General features: G+C 41.7%; 1 protein-coding gene across 1 annotated transcript in view; it reads left to right on the top strand.

Annotated features, from left to right (window-relative positions):
- Window positions 1-6,384: 6,384 nt before the first annotated feature.
- The window catches only part of LOC124805473 (myogenesis-regulating glycosidase-like), a 63,495-nt gene continuing 48,010 nt past the window's right edge, over window positions 6,385-21,869 (top strand). The window contains exons 1-2 of the mRNA XM_047266036.1: window positions 6,385-6,394; window positions 11,041-11,169. Coding sequence (XP_047121992.1) covers window positions 6,385-6,394; window positions 11,041-11,169 — 139 coding nt within the window. The remainder of the gene's footprint in view (window positions 6,395-11,040; window positions 11,170-21,869) is intronic.

Raw genomic sequence — 21,869 nt, 5'->3', positions numbered from 1 at the left:
TCATCTTAATTTGTGTATGGGGATGGAGCTACAGTTTTTGTGAAGTTTAGTAAGAGAAGATTGGTTCAACACTTGTTTGAGATCGGTCATGGTGGCTTTGTAAGTCAGTCTTTGGACCCTCAGCCCATTATTCATCCTGTCAGGTTACAAGTCTCTCGCAGAGTTGATGATGTGGAAGGATCCTCGGAATATACAGCAAAGTAAGTGGGTGTATGTTTTGAAACAGCCAAGTTTTTGTCGAATTTTCACACAGTATGAGAGAGGTACAGTCGGGTAGGATCTTTATAGGTCACCTAAAATCCTTCTGCAATGGCTAAGAGAAGTGTAATGGTGTCTAGTCTTCAGTTCTTTGTGTTTCTTCCTTTTACTATGTTTGTGTTCCTACTCTTCTGTTCTTCACGTCGCTTCTTTTTCTTGATACAAATATTGTATTTTGGAAAATGATATTGGTAATTGTGAACAGGTAGGTTATCTGCTTGATGACATTATACATGGAACTTGAGTCTTTGTATGTGACTCAGATTCCTCAGAGTTCTGTGCCTGGTGACTGACTGCTACCTATTATGATGTTTATCAGACTCTGTCTGGTGGAGAACAGCAGAAGGAAAAGCAAACAGAGTTCACAGTTCCGTACAGCTATTAGTTGCGCTGTAGGATTAACTGACTGTATCATGTGTGAATTTGTTTACCTCGTCTGCATCGTGTAGTGGCCGTTTAAACACCCATCTTGACCCAACCCATCACATCTGCCGCAGATTGCCACATACTACTTGCTTGCTCAATCATTGCCTGCCACCCGAGGTCTTCAGGTAGCCACATTTGAATAGGCGTGCTGTGTGCCCATGTCCACAACATGGGTTTGGCTTGTTGATGGTGTCCCTTGCTTTCGCTTTTCTCTGCAGCTGTGCCGTTAGCCTCCAGTTCCATCCGCAGATCACGTTGATGCTTTCAGTGTGTCTTGCAAAAGTTTCTTTATGTGAAACCTGTATCCACTATTACATACAATTAGTTTCCAATTTACATAAATACTATACATGACACAAAATCATTGATATGTTTCTGTTATGAAATATAATATTTTTTAAAAAGATGCACTCACCAGTGAGATCATTTATCTTTACATTTATTATTGTTCTAGTTGTACAATCAGCCAAAACGCTCACTTATTTACTCTTATTATTCTGATCAAAATTTCATGCACAAAGTTAATACTAATTATAAATGAACATATTCCTCAATCTATGTAGTTTAATTGTTAAATATCTGACAGCACCTATAAACTTATGAAAAAATACACATAAGAGTAGAGTTACGGTCATCACCAGATCCCAGTGTTAATAACTGCAAATACTACTTGTTAAACTACTTGTTAAGCTGCTGGCCAGTAGAATGTTTATACTAGTGTAACTACAACCCTATTCAAAGTACTACACTGTCGTTGGGTATCACAGATCGTCCGAGCTAATGGCTCTTGGTTTCATCGTGGATGTCGTTGTGAACATCTGTGAACAATGAAGTGCCCGTCTGCACGAAACATACACGAATGAATGATTAGGCGGGCCTCTTCTCCATTTCATGCTTCGGTGTGCTTCCTGTGGAAGCAAGTTTAGCTCAAAATTACTAATAGTTTCTTTAATCATACTGTCACGTACCTTCTCTCATGTTTTTACTCAGTAATAGCTTCTCTGTCACTGTCCTTTTTCCGGAGCTGCTGCTATTACCTTCATCTGTTGTTAACTCTTCCATTTTTATTTTACTAGTGGTACCTGCAAATATGAAGATTTTAGTGTTTATTTTATTAATTTTTACGTGTCTATATCCCCTTATTACCTCCATTTCACGTCGCTATGACACTCAAATAATATTTCGGTGTGCTCATACGGTATTCCGCAGAACTGGCCACCATGTACACAATTCTTCCAGTTCCCTGAACAGACATAAATACAACACTTCCACATATAAATAACGGTGCGCTCTCACGTAGCCACGTGGAGCAGGCCACCTAGTGAACTCTCGTTTCTCTGAATGGAGACAAATCATACTTTTACGACCACTACTAGCAAGTCACTCATTTCACATTTGCTAAATATGGAAAATAGACACTAATTTCATGAAGTAGTTCTAAATTTTTTTTCAAAATGCTGACGTCCTCTGCTAATACGTTCCTCATCAACTGGGTAGCAAACTTACCTATTCACACATCTTTACAACAGTTTTGCAGTACCACACGTTTCTCATTTTTACTTTATTTCTTCATGGACAGATAGAGCATCTTAAACTCCAAACACCTTTTCAATTGTACGCTCAGCTTGCTGTGCACAGGGTTATAGCCTACACAAAGAAACATGCCCTAATTTTGTCACCCGCAACATCCTTCCCTTTTTATGCACTGAGGTACCTCTTTTAACATGATAATAGCACAGTAAATATTGATAAATCTACATAGCACTTCAGTGCAATAACTTAACTTAATTGCTAACTATGTACAATATACTTTACTCTTGCCATACAAGTTCACTTTAATTCTTCCTACGTATTCTATAAATGGCTTGAGATGGCTCACATGATGTAGTCCCAAAGATTTTCCTCATGTCACAGACTCAATTCCAACCGCATTTGCGTGCGGTGTTCTTATACGTTCAGGGCTGCTGTATCTCTTGAAGAACTTTTGAAATAGCTTCATTTGTTTATTGGACTACCTACAAGACTTAACTAAGACTTTTTGTCCAACTACAAATTCCCTTACGTGCACCTTTTGGACCACATGCCTTGTACTTCTCTCCTGCGCCACGAATACTGCGCAAAGCCTCCTCCACTATGACTTTATGTTGTTGGCGCGTCCTTTGTGGAAAATCAATCAGTCCTCGAATTTTATGTGGAGGGTCCCTATTCTTCAGAACCATCAATGTAATGCTGTGGGGAAACTCGTTTATCACACCCGGAACATCTTTAAGAAATAAATCCCAGCTAGCATGATTCTTTCCACAGTATAGTCCACATAAATTATTCAAATCTTTCATCGCTCTCGCCGAGGGTCCGAGCTCGGATGAAATCTATTAATAAATATGAGCTTTATTTTATACCTTTTTAGTGTTCTTTTCCACACCTCAGATTTATATTGAGGTCCATTATCTGAGATAATACAATCTATAGTTAACATTTGAAGTCTCTGCACATGGCTCTACTCACAGTTGCACCAGTCGCTCTTTTTAGTCGTTTCAATCCCACAAATTTGGATGTCAGCTCCAATACCACCAATATATATTGATGCCCCAGAGTGAGTTAGGTAATGGTCCCATTAAATCAGTCGCTGCCATGTGCCTTAGTTTCTCAGAAATAATTGAGTATACAGGAGTCTGGGTCCCACCAGTAATGGATTTCGCCTTTTGGCGGTTTTTACAGATGGCTAGTACTAATACGTTTCTCCATGTTTTTAAAATAGCAGACACTCCTCATTTTCATAATACATATTCGTGGACCGAAATGTGCGTAACTTAGGTATGTATACTATATAAGCTTATTTATTAACTCATTTGGTATACACACCACCCACAACGAATTATTAACGTCTGCCCTATAAAACAGAACCCCTTTCCTCAAGAGATAGTTCTGTCTTATGCAGGCCTGCGTCCGAGCCTTCCATTTTCCTTTATTTTGACTAAATCTGGGTCCTTGTCCTGCTCATTCTGGATATTTTGCATTGTTAGAGCGACGGAGTTTTGAAATACTTTTGAGGTAGAACAACGAAAAATGCTCTTGATCTAATGCTGCAGCCATTTCTTCTGTTATACCGATAGGTGAGCGGTACAGGGCGTCAGCAATGACGTTTGTCGGGCCAGGCACATACGCTGTTGAAAACTGGTATTCTTGCATTACTGCTAGCCATCTCGCTAGTCTTCCATGTGGACGTTAGGTGGTTAGGAGAAATTCTAGAGCCCTGTGGTCTATAAAGACTTCTGTTTTTCTACCGAACAGAAAGTATCTAATCTTTTCAAATCCCCATACTACTGCAAGGGCTTCAAGTTCAGTAACAGAGTAATTCCCTTCACTTTTGGATAGTATCCTGCTACCAAAGGCGACTATTCTCTGGGCTAATTTGCTGTCTTGTTCAACTCCTGAAACAACATAACTTCCAGACCGGTCTTCGGGCTGTCAGTGGCCATACAAAAATCCTCCGACAAGTCAGGACGTGATAAAACAGGAGCACTGACGAGTGCCGCCTTCAGATTACTGAATTCTCGGTCTGCACACTCATCCCACACTCAGGGAATTCGCAACTTGCATCCCAGTCGTGCCCTGTGTAGGCGCAGGGGCCATATCCTAGCGATATTTCTGCTTTGCAGATACGCTTTCAGCCTGTAGTTGAGGAGCAATTCTTACATTCAACTACATTCTAGTATCGTCTGGGCTTGGACATGATCGTGCTGAGTTTGAATTGGCTCTTTCGGTTTCTGTTATTTCCAAATCGCCTACTATTTCCTTTCTGAGACGTGATTTTTGATTAGGTTGCGACCTGACTTCCTGAGATAATTGCTTAATTTAGCTTTTTGTGTTTTGTTTAAATTGTGAGAGGTCCGCGGACAATGCCTTATTTGGCGCAATTTCCGTCTTTTGCAGCTTCGTTGTTTCTACTTGTTTCAAGCGCCTCTGCAACTTCGTGAATGTACCTCTACCCATCTTTGTCATATTTTCTGTCTTCTCCAATGTTTCAAGAGCAATCCGCTTTGTTCCCCTCGCTAGTAATAGCGCCTCGTTCGCGGTTCTTCTGACCTCCGCCATGTCTTGTTCTAGTTTTGTTCGGAGCGTCCCTACCTCATTTTTCACTTGCCTCGTTTCATGCTTTATCGACTGAATTTCGACACTAAAGTTCTGAATTTTACTTCCCATTTCAGCACTAACGTTTTGAATTTTACTTCTCATTTCAGAGCGCACTTAATCATTTTCACTTTTTATTTGGCTTCCCAATTCAGAGCTGACCTTTTGAATTTTATTCCCCATTTTTTAGCTGAACGTCTGAATTTTACTTCCCATTTTACCTCCAAATTCACTTCTCATTGCTTTTAAGTAGGCAAGAATGTTCAACACACCTGTGTTACCTAAATATTTTTTACTATTGTGACTTTCTCTTCCTCTATTCTTAGGTGACCTTCTCGCCTTATGCCTTTCCATTTCGTGGTATTCAAGAAAGTCATCACTGTGCGCCTTTGATATGCTGCCTCATGACAATGTCACTGACGGCGATCTACCACGATTCTTAGTTGTTACGCGTTCACTTGGATATTATAATCCTGTATCTTTATGATTTCCTCATTGTGTCTCTGTTCCTCATCTTCGCTATCAGATTGCCCACCACAGGCTTGACTGTGTCTATCATCCTCAAAAAGTTCCATTGGATCAGTATTTTCCTCTCCTGTACTTTGTGCTAGTAACAAAGCTAACTCTTTCTCATCCCATAGGTTTTCCTGACTAACCGTGTATCTGCCATTTCTGTATTGTTACAACTAGTGATCTGTTGTGCTACTAAGCGCGCTTTCGACCTAATTATCATGGTCTGATCCAGAGTAACAGTTCTCTCTTAAAAGTACATACAATTTTCAGTACACTCATTTATTATGTAACAGGCATGTAACATAAAATATTACAACAAACAAGCTAAACTAGTGGCAACGTCTTGAACGAGCAGTGTCGTTACAATATAAACAAAATACAATTACAAATGCCATAACGTAAAAATCAATAAATTGCAGCCAGCGGGCTGAAGCGCAACGCCTCTGGAAAGAAATACAATAAAATACACAAATATTATTTGTAATGTTATCGCGTGACTTTACCGCTGCAAACTATACACGCAAGCTTGCGTTAGTGATCACTATCAATAATACCTAAATACTATAAATAGGGAAATTATTTTTTGAAAATTTCCTGAGTTTCAAACCACTTCATGGCTACTATCAGAAGACTACCTAAAGGCAACGTGCTATTTCGAAAGCTATTATTTTGAAGGATTTATGAAGATACACGACACATAAAGTCAAGTTCCTTAATCTCTTTTACACATCACCCGATCGGATGTATTTTATAACGGAATGGTAGGCCTACGAGGCTTCTTGAAGACTTTTCAAGTAATTTGCTGTACAAGGTGAGTCAAGGTGAATGTGTATTATGTCGGAAACCGTGTGGTTAAGATAAGTGTTTTTATAATTTCTCCAACATCAAGCAGAGTTTCAATCAAGTGGCTCAACGTTTTGATGTAATCTGTCGTTCAACGACCTGATATGAGTCGTTACACTGAGGCTGATAAGTCCTAAGGGTATAAACGCACAGCGTACCGTCTGACAGTGGACAGTGCGGTAACAGTGTGCACGATTCCGTCACTGCGCTGCAATGTGGACAGGTGAGAAGAGCAAGTGAACAAATTGTAAAAGATGTGTGTATTTGTATGTTGGTATTCGATTAGGATACTCGATCTTAAGGGGAGGTTTACTATCTTTGGCCCGAAAAAAGCATGTTCTTTGAGAATTTATTTCTCGGGATGTGTTATAGATATCAATGTCAAATTTGGTCAAAATGTTTATTGATATTTCCTCTACTAACTGGAATTTTTTCGACCGGAAAGGTAGAAGAGCAAAGGCGGAAGTGCCGTCGGAACGAAACAAAATTTCGATGTAGACCTCCACGCGCGGTATGCCTCAGGTCAGCCGGCTCGTCTGAAATCAAAATTGAGCTGACGTTAGGGACGTCTATAAGATTCGTTAGGAGTTGCACCTCGCCTACGTTATTTGGACCATAGGCAACAAAACGGCGGCCATTTGAAAAAAAAACGGTATTTTCATCGATTTTTCGACTTCGTCGGCCAAGTAAAAATATTTATAGTTTATGGATCGGAATAAAAGTGGTACAACTGCTAGAAAATTTAGTTAGCTTCGTCGGAAACAAAGAATCATGTCAATCGGTTCATCAGATTTGTAGTTACCATACCGCACTATAAAAAAAAAGTCAATTCCAGAAAAACGTGTTTGAAGTTTTGACATATAAGTGCAATATTATGAAACGTACGTGCAATCTGCTATTCCGGGTCCATAAACTAGTCCTTCCTCTTCCGCATAGACGGCGTTCTGCTCGATCTGGGTCATTATGCGCTTCTCCAGTGCCGCTCGTACGTCCGGTGACAAGCGGTTTTCGGCCGTTTGAATCCGGTGGTCGTCGGAATGCTTGGCGGAACTGCGTCGAATAGAGTCCTAAGGTGACGTCCATCGTTGTAAAGTTCTTCATAATAGCTGAATACCCTTCGTTGAAGCTGCTCACTGCCAGCAAAGTCTCAATCTCCACAGTCTTCGCATCAGAACGCAAATGCTTGGGGGCTAACTTTCAAACACAGGCGTTCAAACTTTCATTTATATTTTGTGTGTTTCCTCCCAAACACCGGTACAATAACTCGTCCTCTGCAAGAAAAAACCTGGTGCGTGAACAAGGCCGATTTCAGGCAATTGCATTTTTTTGTTCAACCGCGAATAACAAACATTTCGGTTCCGTATTCGGAAAAATCCGTTTCAGGGGTGGATTCTAAACACTTTTGTGGATCCAAAAATGCAATTTAAAAAAATCGATTTTTTTACCCAAAAGATAATAAACCTCCCCTTAATGATGGGAATGTCGAACTGAGCGAGCATCAAATCTGCTGCACAGCCCCCTTTTTTTACGTTCGCTTACTTCATAAAATATTCTGGCTGGAGAACACCAGTGGTTCGAATTAATGTAAACGAAACAGTCAAATTTCTGCAGACAGTGCAAGATTTTGTTGCAGATGCATCAGTGGTGTAGTGGCTTTAGAAATTCCTCGCAGAAATAATTTCTTTCTGTTTTATCCTTCGGAGTTGTTTATTCCCTGTATCCACTATTTACACTTTCCTTCACTGTGACGAATGCTTTATTGTTTTGTAGATCAGTTTCTCTTCGATAGCTGGCATAGAATGCGCTTCATCGCTAAAGAAAAGTGGGAAGGGAGAAAGAGAGAATGAAAGAAAAAAATTGAGTTTAATAATTCACTGACGCTTTCCGTCCTCTTTGTAGACGAAGCACTAATTGAGGAAGGGCAAAGACAGTGTACCGCGTCTCTCATGGAAGAACCAGCCCCCAGCCCCTGCCCCCCCCCCCCCCCAAGTTTCCTGAAGTGACGCAGGGAAATAGCGGAAAACCTAAACTGGGCTCGTCGTGCAAGGATCTGAATCCCCGACCTTCCCATACGCTAGACCATCGTCTCAGTCACATTGATACTGCTACTGAATGTGTATAGCTACAAATAAAAAATTACCTTACTGCTAACAACGATAAATTCACCGTCTCCGAAGTTGAGAATTTCTTTGTGAAAGCTCTGTCAAACGACTAGTGAGACCTGGAAGAAAATTGTGAACTCCACTGTAAGCGTCACCAGAGATGCAGCCAAAAGCAACGGCATTGTCAAAGACTATGACAATAATTTAATTATACAATGAGGCGACAAAAGTCATGGGATACCTCCTAATACCGTGTCGGACATCCTTTTGCCCCACGCTACACAGCAACTCGACGTGGCATGGAATCAACAAGCCGTTGGAAGTACCCTTTAGGAATATTGATCCATGCTGCTCCTAAGCCGCCCACAATTGCAAAAGTGTTGCCGGCGCAGGATTTTGTGGACGAACTAACCTGTCGATTATGTCCAATAAATGTTCGATGAGATTCATGCCGACGATCCGTGTGACCAAACCATTCGCTCGAATTATTTTGTGTCCATCCTCGTGACTGGAGGTCCGGGAGACTACGGCCGTTCACTACTGTAAGAAAATGAAACACCTACAGCTGTCCTTATGGCGTCATTTACTGTGTAGATACCAATTTCAGCGCTTCAGTGCACCATCTTCAGTCCTTAGTTGATGCTGAAGGGATTATCACGATCCATGTATACGATGCATCAGTGACCAACATGACTGGTTTACGCAGACTGACTGTGATATTGTCTCTCCACCCATCAAATGACGACTCACAGAGCTCACAGTTGGAGGATGGAGAGACTAAGGCATGAAGATGGTGCACTGAAGCGCCGAAACTGGTAGTTATACAATAATTGACATCATAATAGACGGATGTAGGTGTTTCATTTTCTTGAAATCGATCGAATTTTTCCTGAATGTTCTTCAAACGAGTCACGAACAGCTGTTGTTCAGTGACATGACTCATTGTCATCCTTAAAAATTCCATCGTTGTTTGGAAACATGACGTCCACGAATGGCTGAAAATGGTCTCCAAGTAATCGAAGGCCATGTAAAGAGAGCCCACAGGTTATGAAGCCATTGCCACTGCCAGCTTGCAGAGTTCTTTGTTGACAACCTAAGTGCATGGGTCCATGCGGTCTGCGGCACTTCCGAATCCTACCACCAGCTCTCACCAGCTGACTCAGAAGACCTGGTCACGGTTTTCCAGTAGTCTGGGGTCCAAACGATATGGTCACGAACCCAGGAGAAGCGCTGCAGGCGATGTCGTGCTGTTAACAAAAGCACTCTCATCCGGTGCCTGCTGCTATAGCCCATTAACGCCAAATTTCGCAACATTGTCCTAACGGATACATTCATCGTACACACCACATTGATTTCTGCAGTTATTCTACACAATGTTGCTTGTTTGCTAGCACTGACAACTCTACACGAACGCTGCTGCTCTCGAGCTTTAAGTGAAGGCAGTCGACCTTACGTTGTCCGTAGTGAGACGTAATGCCTGAATTTTGGTATTGTCGGTACTCTCTTGGTGCTGTGGATTTCGGAATATTGCATTCCCTAACGATTTCTGAGATGGAATGTCCCATGCGTGTAGCTACAACTACCATTCCGCGTTCAAAGTCCATTAATTCCCTTCGTGCGATCATAAACAAGTCGGAAACCTTTTCACATGAATCACCTGAGTACAAATGACAGCTGAGTCTCAATGCACCACCCTTATATACCTTGGTACTCAATACTACTGACACTTTTATACTTGCATATAGCTGTCGAATGAATTTCGTTACCTCAGTGTACATCTTCTCGAACGGTGCAACAGAAAACTGTTCGAAACCAGATTCTGTCAGCGACGTGAGTGACGCTTTTCAGTGTAACTGTAGCGCGTGGTGCCTTAATCTGCATTCTGCAACGCTGTTGCGTAGCCGCGTGAACTATCGACACGAATCATTCCTCTTACGCACTGTACAATCACCGTAGTAAGAGATACGTTGAGTAATTATAGATGCATATTTTAACCCTGAACGTTTCTATCAGCTGCACACGACGGCTGTTTCAATAATCCATTATTACGAATGCAGAGTAAAATGCTTAGATCACGACTGGAGCAAGCAGCAGATCAGTGGAAAGACGATAAGTCGATAGAAGACTTCCACTCTCTAATTATTGTACGATGCTGATGAGTGACACAGTGAACTTCTATTGCATGACACCAGCAGCAAATTAATGAAATTAGGAATGTGATGTTGTGGTGGAATTTCTGTTGAATTGGACGTGGATATTCTAAGCCTTACCGCATTGCATTTTCTCAGTAAGCCATAGAAGAAGGTAATCAATTTTGTTTTAATTTTGTTTCTTTTGGAGAAATCTTTACTGCTCTAGCCTTATCGTATAGCATGGCGGATTTATTACTTCTGAACACAGCAGTTCGAAAATCATCGTCACATTCGTAGGAAACCTGCTTATGTGTAGCGAGAGCAGTTTTTTGGAATAAGCTTGTAATTCTGACGTAAATGGTTACCAAGTATAACACATCAATAGTGTTGTAAACGCGATCTATTATATAAATATAGGCAATAGGTCTAAAGGTACAGTAAATAAACGTAGATTCTATTGTGAGTAGCGTAGTAGAAATTAAAAAGTTATTATAGTTATAAACCCCATCTTTACGTATTCAAATATTTTGATTAGTATTTCTGTATTAAGAGTATGCTGTGGTACGTAACTGATAAGCACTTACACTAAACAAGACTATATGAAAATCAGCATTTCCAGCACGTCTGTGTTGCAGCTACGTGGGCGACGCCATTGTCGCTGGTGGTGGTTCTGGTGATTGGGACGCTGGTGTCAACAGCAGCGGCTGACCTCGAGGCGCGCTATGACGAGATCAGTGGACGCCTCCTCATCTCCTCCGACAAGTGTGAGTGTGTAGCCACCTGCCGCGCTAATTTCTTACTGATGGTAGTCATCAACGTTTCCATGTCATCAAAAATGTTTTTATCTTGTTACTGAGTACCCGGCGTTGCTCTTGTGTAAATTTATTTCGTTTCTATTAGTCAGTCTTTCCCCTCTCTACTCATCTCCTCCACACCCGTCTGAGCATCTCCTTCTCCCGCCTCTCTGTATACACCGCCAACATGCCATACTCTCTATGTCCTCCTGCTTCTCTCTCTGTCCATCTGCTACTCCCACCTCTCTCTGTCCTTCTGCTCCTCTCTGTCCAAATGCTCCTTCCCCCTCTGTCCATCTCCTCCTCTGCGCTCTGAGTCCCTGTAGGATCGTTTTCTTGCAGCTCCAATTTGACCGCCCCCCCCCCCCCCCCTCTTCTACGAACTATGATCCTTGATATGCTGCAGCGGCTTGCATGCCTCAAAGATACGTGTAGCTCTATCGTAAGTGCAACATCAACGGCGTGGTATCTGTAGAAAACCAAGGCAAACGCATGGTTCCTGAACGGGGCAGCAACTCGTTCAGTTGCAGGGGCTACAGCCTCGATGATTGAATGATCTGGTCTTGTAAGATCAGCCACCATGGTCTCTCTGTGCTGGTACTGCGAACGGCTGGAAGCACAGGGAAACTATAGCCGTATTTTTTCGCATGGGCGTACAGCTCTACTGTATAGTTAAATAATGATGGCACCCTCTCAGGTAAAATTTTCCGGAGGTAAAATAGTCACCCATTCGGGTCTCCAGTTGGGAACTACTCAGGAGGATGTCCTCGTCGGAAGAAATAAAACTGACCTTCTACAGGTAGAAGTATGGAATATCAGATCCATTAATCGGACACGTAGTTTAGAAAATTCAAACAGGGAAATGGATAAGTTGAAGTTAAATATAGTGAAGTTAGGTGGCAATAAGAACAGGAATTTTGGTCAGCTGAGTGCTACTGGGTAATGCAGGAGTAGATTTAATAATGAAAAAGAAAATAGGAATGCGGCTAAGTTACTGTTAACAGTGAATGTGTTATCCTAGCCAAGATAAACACGAAGCCCATACTGACCACAATAGTACAAGTTTGTGTGCCACCTTGCTCCGTAAATGATGAAAAGATTGAACAAATGTATCGTGAGACAGAAGGAATAATTCAGGTAGTTAAAGGAGACGAAAATGTAATTGTAACGAGGGACAGGAATTCGATAGTAGGAAAAGGAAGAGAAGTAAGAATAGTAAGTGAATATGGACTGACGGAAAGAAATTAAAGAGGTAGCTGCCTGGCAGAATGGTAGAATTTTACGCAGAGCATAATTATCACCAAATATGGTTTAAGGATCATGAAATAGGCTTGTATAAGTGGAAGAGACCTGGAGATTAGATTTCAGATTGATTTTGTAATGGTGAGATTGTGATTTCGGAACCAGATTTTGAACTGTAAGACATTTCCAGGGCAGATGTGGACTCTGATTACAGTTTATTGGCTGTGAACTGTAGATTAAATTGCAAAAAATTGGGAAATTAAGGAGACGGGACCTGGATATGTTGAAAGAACCAGAAGTTGTTGAGAGCTTCATAGGGTCATTAAGCAACGATTGACTACAACAACGGAAAGAATACAGGAAAGACGAATGTGTAGCTTTGACATATTAAATAGTAAAGGAAGCAGAGGTCCAAATAGGTAAAAATAGAAGGCGTAATAGAAATTCTTGGATGACGCAGAATATATTGAATTTAATTGATGAAAGGAGAAAATATAAGAATGCAGCAATTGAGGCAAACGAAAGGGAATACAAACATCTAAAAATGAGAGTTACAGATATTACAAAATGGGGAAGCAGGAGTGGCTGGAGAACAAATGTGAGCAATTAGAGGCATGTATCACTAGTGGGCAGATAGATACTGTCTCCAGGATAATTAAAGAGGACTTTTTGGAGAGAAGAGAAGCAGGGGTATGAATATCAAAATCTCAGATCGGAAATCGGTACTACGTAAACAAGGGAAACCTGAAAGGTGGAAAGAGTATATGGAGGGGCTATATAAGGAAAATGAACTTGAATTCAATATTTTTGAAAGTTAGAGGATGCACATGGAGATGGGAGATATTGTACTGAGAGAACAATTTGACAGAGCAAAGACCTAAGTCGATAGAAGGCCCCTTGAATAGGTGACATCCCGTCAGAACTACTGATAACCTTGGGAGAAACAGCCGTAACAAAATTATTTCACTTGGTGTTTCAATTCTAAAGAAAGCAGGTGTTGACAGATGTAAATATTATAGAACAATCAATTTAATAAATCATGGTTCCAAATAATAACACGAATTCTCTGTAGGAGAATAGAAAAACTGGTAGACGCCGACCTCGGGGATGATCATTTTGGATTCCGGAGAAAGCTAGGAACAAGCGAGGCAAAACTGACCATACCATTTATCTTAAAAGACAGATTAAGCGAAGGTAAACTTACGTTTCTAGCATTTGTAGACCTAGAGAAAGATTTTGAGAATGTTGGCTGGGACTCTTTGAAAGTCTGAAGGTAGCAGGGTTAAAATACATAGAGCGAAAGGCTATTTACAACTTGTACGTAAAGCAGACAGCAGTGTAAGAGTCGAGGAGCGAAACAAGGAAACAATGGTTGGGATGTAGTGAGACAAGATTATAGCTTTTTCCCCGCGTTATTCATGCTGAGTATTGAGTAAGCAGTAAAGGAAAGTGAGAAGAAATAAAAACTTCGAGGTTTGCCGATGACGTTGTAATTCTGTCAGAGACAGCAAAGGATTTGGAAGAGTGTTGAACTGAAAGGACAGTGTCTCGAAAGGAATGTAGCAGGTCAAATTCAATAGAAGCAAAGTAAGGATAATGGAATGGAGTCGAATTAAATCTGATCAGACAGGGAAACAAGACACTGAAAGTAGTAGGTGATCTTTATTGTTCTGGCGATAAAATAACTTATGATGGCCGAAGTTGAGAGGATATAAAATGTAGACCGCATATGGAAAGAAAAGCGTTTCTAAAGAAGAGAAATTTAATAACTTGAATAGACAGTATCAATATGCAGCATTGAAACCAGATTTATTAGAATTTTTTTAAGGTATTTTTCTGGAGTGTAGTCATGTATGGAAGTGAAACATGGACGATAAGCAGTTTAGGCAAGAAGAGAATAGAAGCTTTTTAAATGTGGTGCTGCTGAGGAATGTTGAAGATCAGATGGTTCGCGTAACTAATGAGGAGACAGTGAACAGAAATGGAAATAAAAGCAATTTGCTGCATAACTTGATTAAAAGAATCGATCGGTTGACAGAACATATTCTGAGACGCGAAGGGATCACTAAATTAGTACTGAATGAGGGATGGAGGTTAAAAATCGTCGAAAGGAAGCAAGAGAGGTATAAAGTAAGCAGAGTCAGAGGGATATGAAGAAACTTGCACAGCACAGAGTAGCATGGAAAGCTGCATCAAACCAGTCTTCGGATTGAAGACCACAACAACAACAACATCTCCTGAATTATGAGTCGTCCAACGATATAATTCTGTAAGTAGTTTCAGCGGCATATGTGGATAGTGTGTGCGGAATGTGTTGCGAATAGAGTTAGCAGCAAAGAAGTAATAAATTTAAACTTCATGCTTGAAGCACCATTTTTTAAAATCTCGGAGTTTATAACGTCATTTCTTCTGAACTATGTGTTATGCAACGATATAATTTTTCAGGTACATTCGCTGATGTATGTGAATATTGACTGCAAAATGTTTGATGGTGGTGGTGCGTTGGGGCTTATGGGCGCTCAACATCGAGGTCATCAGCGCCCTGACACACATTAAAAGGAACGAATGTGGACAGACCTAAGAAAACTAAAGCACACACTCAAAGAAAGCAGGAAAAGAAGGAAAATGCTACATAAGAAAGCAAAACCTAAGGAAAGGGGAAACATAGCAACAAGAATGTCACAGGAAATTGTTATTGGCTGGCCACTTACATAAAATATGGGCGAGCTTGTCACACAGTGAGCAAATTAAAATCCTCTCCCTAAAATCTTTGTAAAAACATTTGACAGGGCACAGAACTTTAAAACTTTAACCACATTCGTCCGAGTGTTGCCTAAAAGAGATGGCAGGTCCGCTGACACGTCAGCCGCGACCCGCTGGTCAGAAAATAAAACGCAATCCAATAAAACGTGGCGCACAGTGACCTGGACGCCGCAAGCACCACACATTGGAGGGTCCTCTCGCCGGAGCAGGAAGCCATGCGTCATAGGGCTGTGGCCTATTCGAAGCCGAGTGAGGAGAACCTCGTCCCGTCGATGGGGCTGAAAGGAAGTACACCACACACGCGTTGTGGTCTTGACTATACGGAGCTTATTGTCAGTCACTTCCAGCCACTCATCCTCCCACCGACGCATGACCCGTGAGCTCAACAGCGAGGTGAGTGCGTGCAAGGGGATAGCACACTGAGATACGTAGTAAAACTTCACGTCTAATTGTTTTAGTGCATGAGCAGCTTAAATTTAGTAGTCGATAACCTTTTTCCCTTTCATCATTTTGTGGAAATTGTCAACAAGAAAAAGTTTAGTGAATGTTTGGACTTATGTGTAAAGCTTGTAATTTTCCATGTGTGCCAGTCTCAAATGCTGGAAGAATGAAGCTCTTGTCGTAGGCTTCTTTTCCACCCCATGCCCACCCCTTTGATAGGCAGGTGGTTCTTATCCTCACAGAGATTCTATCCACCACGTTTGGTCGAAATCGGTCCATTTGGGGCGATGTAGAGCACACATATGTATATATATAATATGTGCAATTTCTCAGTGATTTATACAAGGCCTCTCTCCACGTAACGCAGCTGTTCTTGTCAAATTAACGGAAATAGTCTGATCAGCAAGTTGAACAAGCCATTAATTCCGTTAATTTATCGGTCGTCTATCGTCTACGATGATGGGCAGTCAGGAAGTGTAGCAGTCGCGAAACAAACCAACAAGCATTTGAGATGAACTGAGAAGAAGATTCATTCTGTGTACTCATTCATGCATGTCGCTTCTTTGCTATGTAACTGGAAGGACTGGTATCGCCTACTTTTCATGCAATATGAATAGCACACCGTCTGACGAGAGAAATGAAACACGTAGGAGGAAGGAAACTTTACGGGTTGAGAGGGTATGTGATATTATTTCCGTGATTACAATATCGAGAAACATTTACAAAGAACATGAGTGTAAGGACCACTTATCTGTATGATGTTACACCCACTGCGGCCCAAGAGTACGCACTGATTCGGTTGAGGAGTGTGCCATACAGCAGTTGTATCGTCTCCTGAGGTGGCCCACACCTGTTGTAACCTGTCCGTGATATCCCGGTTAATGGCGCTGGGACGGCGTAGAGGTCCGGGATCACCACAGTCATGTTCTTCTAATGGGGCCAAATCTGGGGATCTGGCACGCCATAAGAGTACCTAAACATCATGCAAGACATTCTATAGAGACACGTAGCATGTGTGTACGGTCAGTGTCCTCCACGATACTAACCCATGAGAGGTAACACATGAGGGCACTGAACGTCCATGCTGTATCGGTGTGCTTAAGTTTCTGTCGTAACATAAAGCATCCTCCTTGCTCCCCATATCATGGCGGCAGGAGTGACATGACTGTGTCTCTCATGTCACCACCACATTCCCAGGCGATGATTATCTGGGGTAGGGCAGAACAGAGAGATTCATCGTTGAAGACAATGCGACGCCGTTCATCAGAATTCAACGCCTCCCGTTCACAGCGTCACCAAACAATGTCGTTTGTCTTGTGTAGTTAACGGTTGCATGCATGAGGGACGGTAATTAGCTAGTCCGACCAACTGTGCGGGTCGACACACAATGTTGCAGAGAGTGGCAGGTGCAGATGTGAGGGCTGTCTTCCCTTTTGCAGAGAGTGGCAGGTGCAGATGTGAGGGCTGTCTTCCCTTTTGCAGAGAGTGGCAGATGCAGATGTGAGGGCTGTCTTCCCTTTCGCAGAGAGTGGCAGGTGCAGATGTGAGGGCTGTCTTCCCTTTTGCAGAGAGTGGCAGGTGCAGATGTGAGATCTGTCTTCCTTTGTATGGTGGTCAGACGTGGTCGACCGGAACCTTGACGGCGAGCATGCCTACGCTCCCCTTTCGATGTAGTTCACCATCGTGCCACTGTTACGTCTGAATGCTCCACAAATCTGGATACTGCTTTATTCGAACTGCCGTCCAAATGGAGGGCCCCAATGAGGACCCCTTCAAAGTCTGTCAGGTGCTGATAACGCTGACTCACGTCTCCGTATCGTTCATAGTGATCACTCAACATCTGACGCTATTAACGCTCCTTATATACGATGACAGTTGCCGTTCTACGTGTCACAGAGAACGGTACCTGCCGCTGTTGTGTAAGTGTAAGAAGTTACATTGACTTCCGATCATAGCTTCGTGTGCTTCGCTTTTTGTCAGGCAATGTATATCTATGCATATTCATATTACGAAGTCCCCCGCTGCATTTTTCTGTATTTATGTGAAGGCTAATATCCGGAACAATGGAGGGCTTTTGATATCGTTCTCACTAATACGAGTAGACACATTCGCGAGGAAAATTTGTGTATGTAAATTAGTAGTCAAGTCGTAGATAATGAATAATACACTTGCTAAGCCGGGGAGAATCCCTAGTAAAATATGAATCGGGTGAGAGTTTCCGCATACCATGGGGGCAGGATCTGATTTAACACAGTTAAGTACAATAATAGGCGACACAGAAAGTGTGCTAAGCTGTCTCCAAACCAGAATCTCTGTTGATACGTGAAAAACAAGTCTCTGTGTTGTGATACATATATGTTATCCTGAAACGACGTTGGTCACTGTTCTATATGTAGACTGCACGAGCTTTTCTGTCCAATGGCCCAGACAGTTAAAAAAAAAAAAAAAAAGCGCCGGCCGGAGAGGCCGAGCGGTTCTAGGCGCTTCAGTCTGGAACTGCGCGACCGCTACGGTATAGCAGGTTCGACTCCTACCTCGGGCATGGATGTTTGTGATGTCCTTAGGTTAGTTAGGTTTAAGTAGTTCTAAGTTCTAGGGGACTGATGACCTCAGATGTTAAGTCCCATAGTGCTCAGAGCCATTTGAACCATTTTTTTTTGTAAAAAAAGCTATAAAGAGGATATAAGAATATGGTCACAGGCATCACATGAACTGCGTAAACAGGAGGCAATAGTAATGTTTTATTTCTCGTCCTACGTAATATTGTAAAGACGATCGAGCTGCACATTTCATTAGCTGCATTTGTTGTCACCGAGCATACAGTTAGACCATTCCCACGCGCTCCTATTAACATTAATGCACGTGAAAATACTATCTCGAATTTGAAATTTTCCCTGCTGCAAATATCTTTCTTTCATTAAATCTGTGAGGTGGCAGAAACTTAACAGCTGTAAAAGAAATGAAGTCTGTAGCTCGTTATCCGCCCAGTTTCCTTCTTACGGACTGATATCGCGCTGTTCGAGATCTGGAGGCCTAATCTCAGATAAAGTATAGATCGACCTGAGATTGTTTACCAAGATTCTCTGAAGAACTTCATCAGTTGCATCATACTTAAAAATGGTTTCAGAACCTTGACACATGCACTTACAGGAAATTTTTTCCGTGGACAATTTATTCACTCATTCGTCATGTCTTTGATGAATTAGTTCTCATTGTTCGGGTAATATACGAGTTTGTCAATTCTGTGTAAGAACTGCGTACGATTCTAACAACTCTGCGAGAGTAGAGGTGATGAGTGCTTTACTATTCTTAGTTATTGTTTTACTATTTCTTCGTGATTTCACTTGCGATTCGAGCCTTTTTGATGGTTGTGAACATTTTCAAGACGTTCGTCTTCTTTTACCATGTTTTCTTGATGATATATATAAGGGGACCGGCTTTACGCTGGAGTCCAGTAACTTTTCTGAATGTGTGCCACCACCTATTGAAGTGCTTGTGGTCAAGGTTTTTGTCCATCCCAGACTATTTTTCATCTCGTTAATCTCTTGGACGTAGCTTACCAAAGTTGTTGAGATGGCCCTCCATTCCCGTATGAATTCGCAACGGTGGTTACTTTTAAGCGGTTGCAAGTTCATCTTTTCTTTTCCTGTGTTTAATATTCTTTGCGAATTTTCAGATATCGCACGTTGGTCAACTTGGTAGTTCTTTACATTTAAGTTTTCGGTGACTAAAAATATTGCTTTTTTGTTTCTTTCTATTTTCGGAGATGCCAGTACATGTGTACCTATTGTTAGAAGCAGGTGGTCACTATTGATACTGACTCCCGCTCATGGTATGTTGAGATAAGTATAAAATGAGATTGAACATACGTAGCGATCAGCTGTAGACGTTTCTACATGATTAATGAAGGATAGTGCCTTACAGTTTGTGTTGTCTTCTAGTGCCGTTTCTGGGGCAATTCCGCTCTTATTGCTTCTGGAATCTCCAAATATTTCAGGTCTCGTACTTATGTTATCCATAATTATAAATTCTGCCAGGAGTGTGACGTATTGCAGGAACTCTATTAGTAATCGCTCCTGTTTTGGTACATACATCTTTATTACTGCTGTTTTTTGTTGGCATGGGTTTGTAGCTTAAGGTTGATTCCGTTGGTTTCCGTATGTTACGCAGCTAGGTTTATTCTAATGGTAAGTATTATTTTACTGTGAAATACTGTCACTCCGCTTTTGGGTAAGTCACGTTTTACTGGCGCTGTGTCCACTACATGGCTGACGAAACGTGTAGGATCAGTGTAAGGCTGTTAGCCCTTGTTCTAAGACTCCTAGTGTGGCTAATTTTTCACAGATGATTAGTTTTTCTAATACCACTAGCCTTGCCCTGAAGTCACTGGTACTGACAAAGTCAGCAGTGATATTTTCCTGCCGGCGGAGGTTCGAGTCCTCCCTCGGGCATGAGTGTGTGTGTTTGTCCTTAGGATAATTTAGGTTAAGTAGTGTGTAAGCTTAGGGACTGATGACCTTAGCAGTTAAGTCCCATAAGATAAAAAAAAAAATATTTTCCTGGAGTCCCTCTCCCATGGCTGTTCTATGGTTCGTTAGGACTGCTCACTTTATTTCCCTATAGTTTTTGTCTTTTATGTTGATGTTTCCTTAGCTACTCTGTCTGTGCAGTATCTGCATTTGAAGTTGGGCAGAGTTATGTTTCGACTTCTTGAGCCGTCACCTTCTCGTCTGCTATGGCTGGATTAGTGGTCGGCTTTTCTTGTGAGATGGTTGTCGTGGGTTACATTTTGGTGTCTCCGCTATCTCTTCAGATTTTTGTATTTTGTTAGCACAGATTTCTGTGTGGAGTGTATGTGGAGGTGTGGCTTATTGCCAATTAGCACAAGGTCTAGTTGTTTTGCAAAGGCTTTTTACATACTGCTTTCATAGATTCAAATACGTTTTTCTCTCCGGCAGTATATTGACAAGGGTGGTTGTGACTGTCCTAATTAGATCGTAGGTTATGAGGAAACTGGAAATTTGTGGTAAGTTCCTATGGGACTAAACTGCTGAGGTCATCGGTCCCTAGGCTTGCACACTACTTAATCTAACTTAAACTAACTTAGCTAAGGACAAAACAAACACACACACACACACACACACACACACACACACACACACACAAACCTCTGCCCGAGGGGTGTATATTGTGTCTTTTGGTATACTGACACTCTGGTTCTCAATACATTTCATGTTTATGTAGGATTTAGGTATGTTGGAACGGATGGTCTTTTCGAGCACCTCGCAAGCGTGTACTCGCTCATGCACTTCCGCATTTACTGTTATCTTCGCTTGCGTCACATACGACCTCAAAATGATCACCTGTGCATTTTGAGCATTTCTGTGCACTGTATGTACCCATGTAAGGTCGAAAGTCTGCCACTGTCCCTGTGAGCACTCAGATATTTGGGGTGTACTATAATATCATTCTTGATAGAATTCAGAGAGCTCGTTCGTATTTATATCTTTCTCTCGTGAGTTCCTCTTCTATTTCTGTGGTAGATGCGTAAAAATCGACCTTTTATTTCGACGCAAATGACTGCGCCTACGTTTATTTGAGATGCGAAACTCAATCAGATTTCAGCTCGTCTAAGGTCGATATCGCGCTGGAAATGGGTTGATTTTTTGTTTGATGTATGGGTGTGTGCGGTGCAGTTTCTGTGTACAGTTCTGTCAGATGCTGATATGTTCGGTGCCACATTTAATGGCTTACATGCAAAGCAAGATCTGTGCCTTTCTTCTTTGGTTATGTCGTATACTGTCAGAACGGTTAGCCTCGATAGGTTGGCCTGTAAAATATTTGCTACTTCTTAAACATCTGAGCCACATCACAAACAACTAGGCTAAATTTAGTAGTCTATACCAGGCACCAGATAAAATGCTATTACAACAATCAGTAACCGGTGTCACTGATGATCTCGCCGCCATGAACGAGAAATTCACAGTAACGTGTGCACAGACGTTTTACGACATAGTATCATAAACTCACATTACCTCCTCACAAATAATAAAGGATTCGACTTCTTGGTTGAACTCAAAGTAGTTAGCTGGTTCTAATGTGGACGATAAAGATATTTCCACAAACAAAATGAGAGATGATGGCGTACTCTTCCATATCAACAAATGCTGCATCAGTGTTCTGGATTAAATCCCTGTTCCCCAGCACTTCATGGAATGTCGATA

The sequence above is a fragment of the Schistocerca piceifrons genome, chromosome 7 (genome assembly GCF_021461385.2).
Source record: "Schistocerca piceifrons isolate TAMUIC-IGC-003096 chromosome 7, iqSchPice1.1, whole genome shotgun sequence".
In the NCBI taxonomy this organism is placed as follows: domain Eukaryota; kingdom Metazoa; phylum Arthropoda; class Insecta; order Orthoptera; family Acrididae; genus Schistocerca; species Schistocerca piceifrons.
This window is presented reverse-complemented; position numbering and strand designations above follow the sequence as displayed.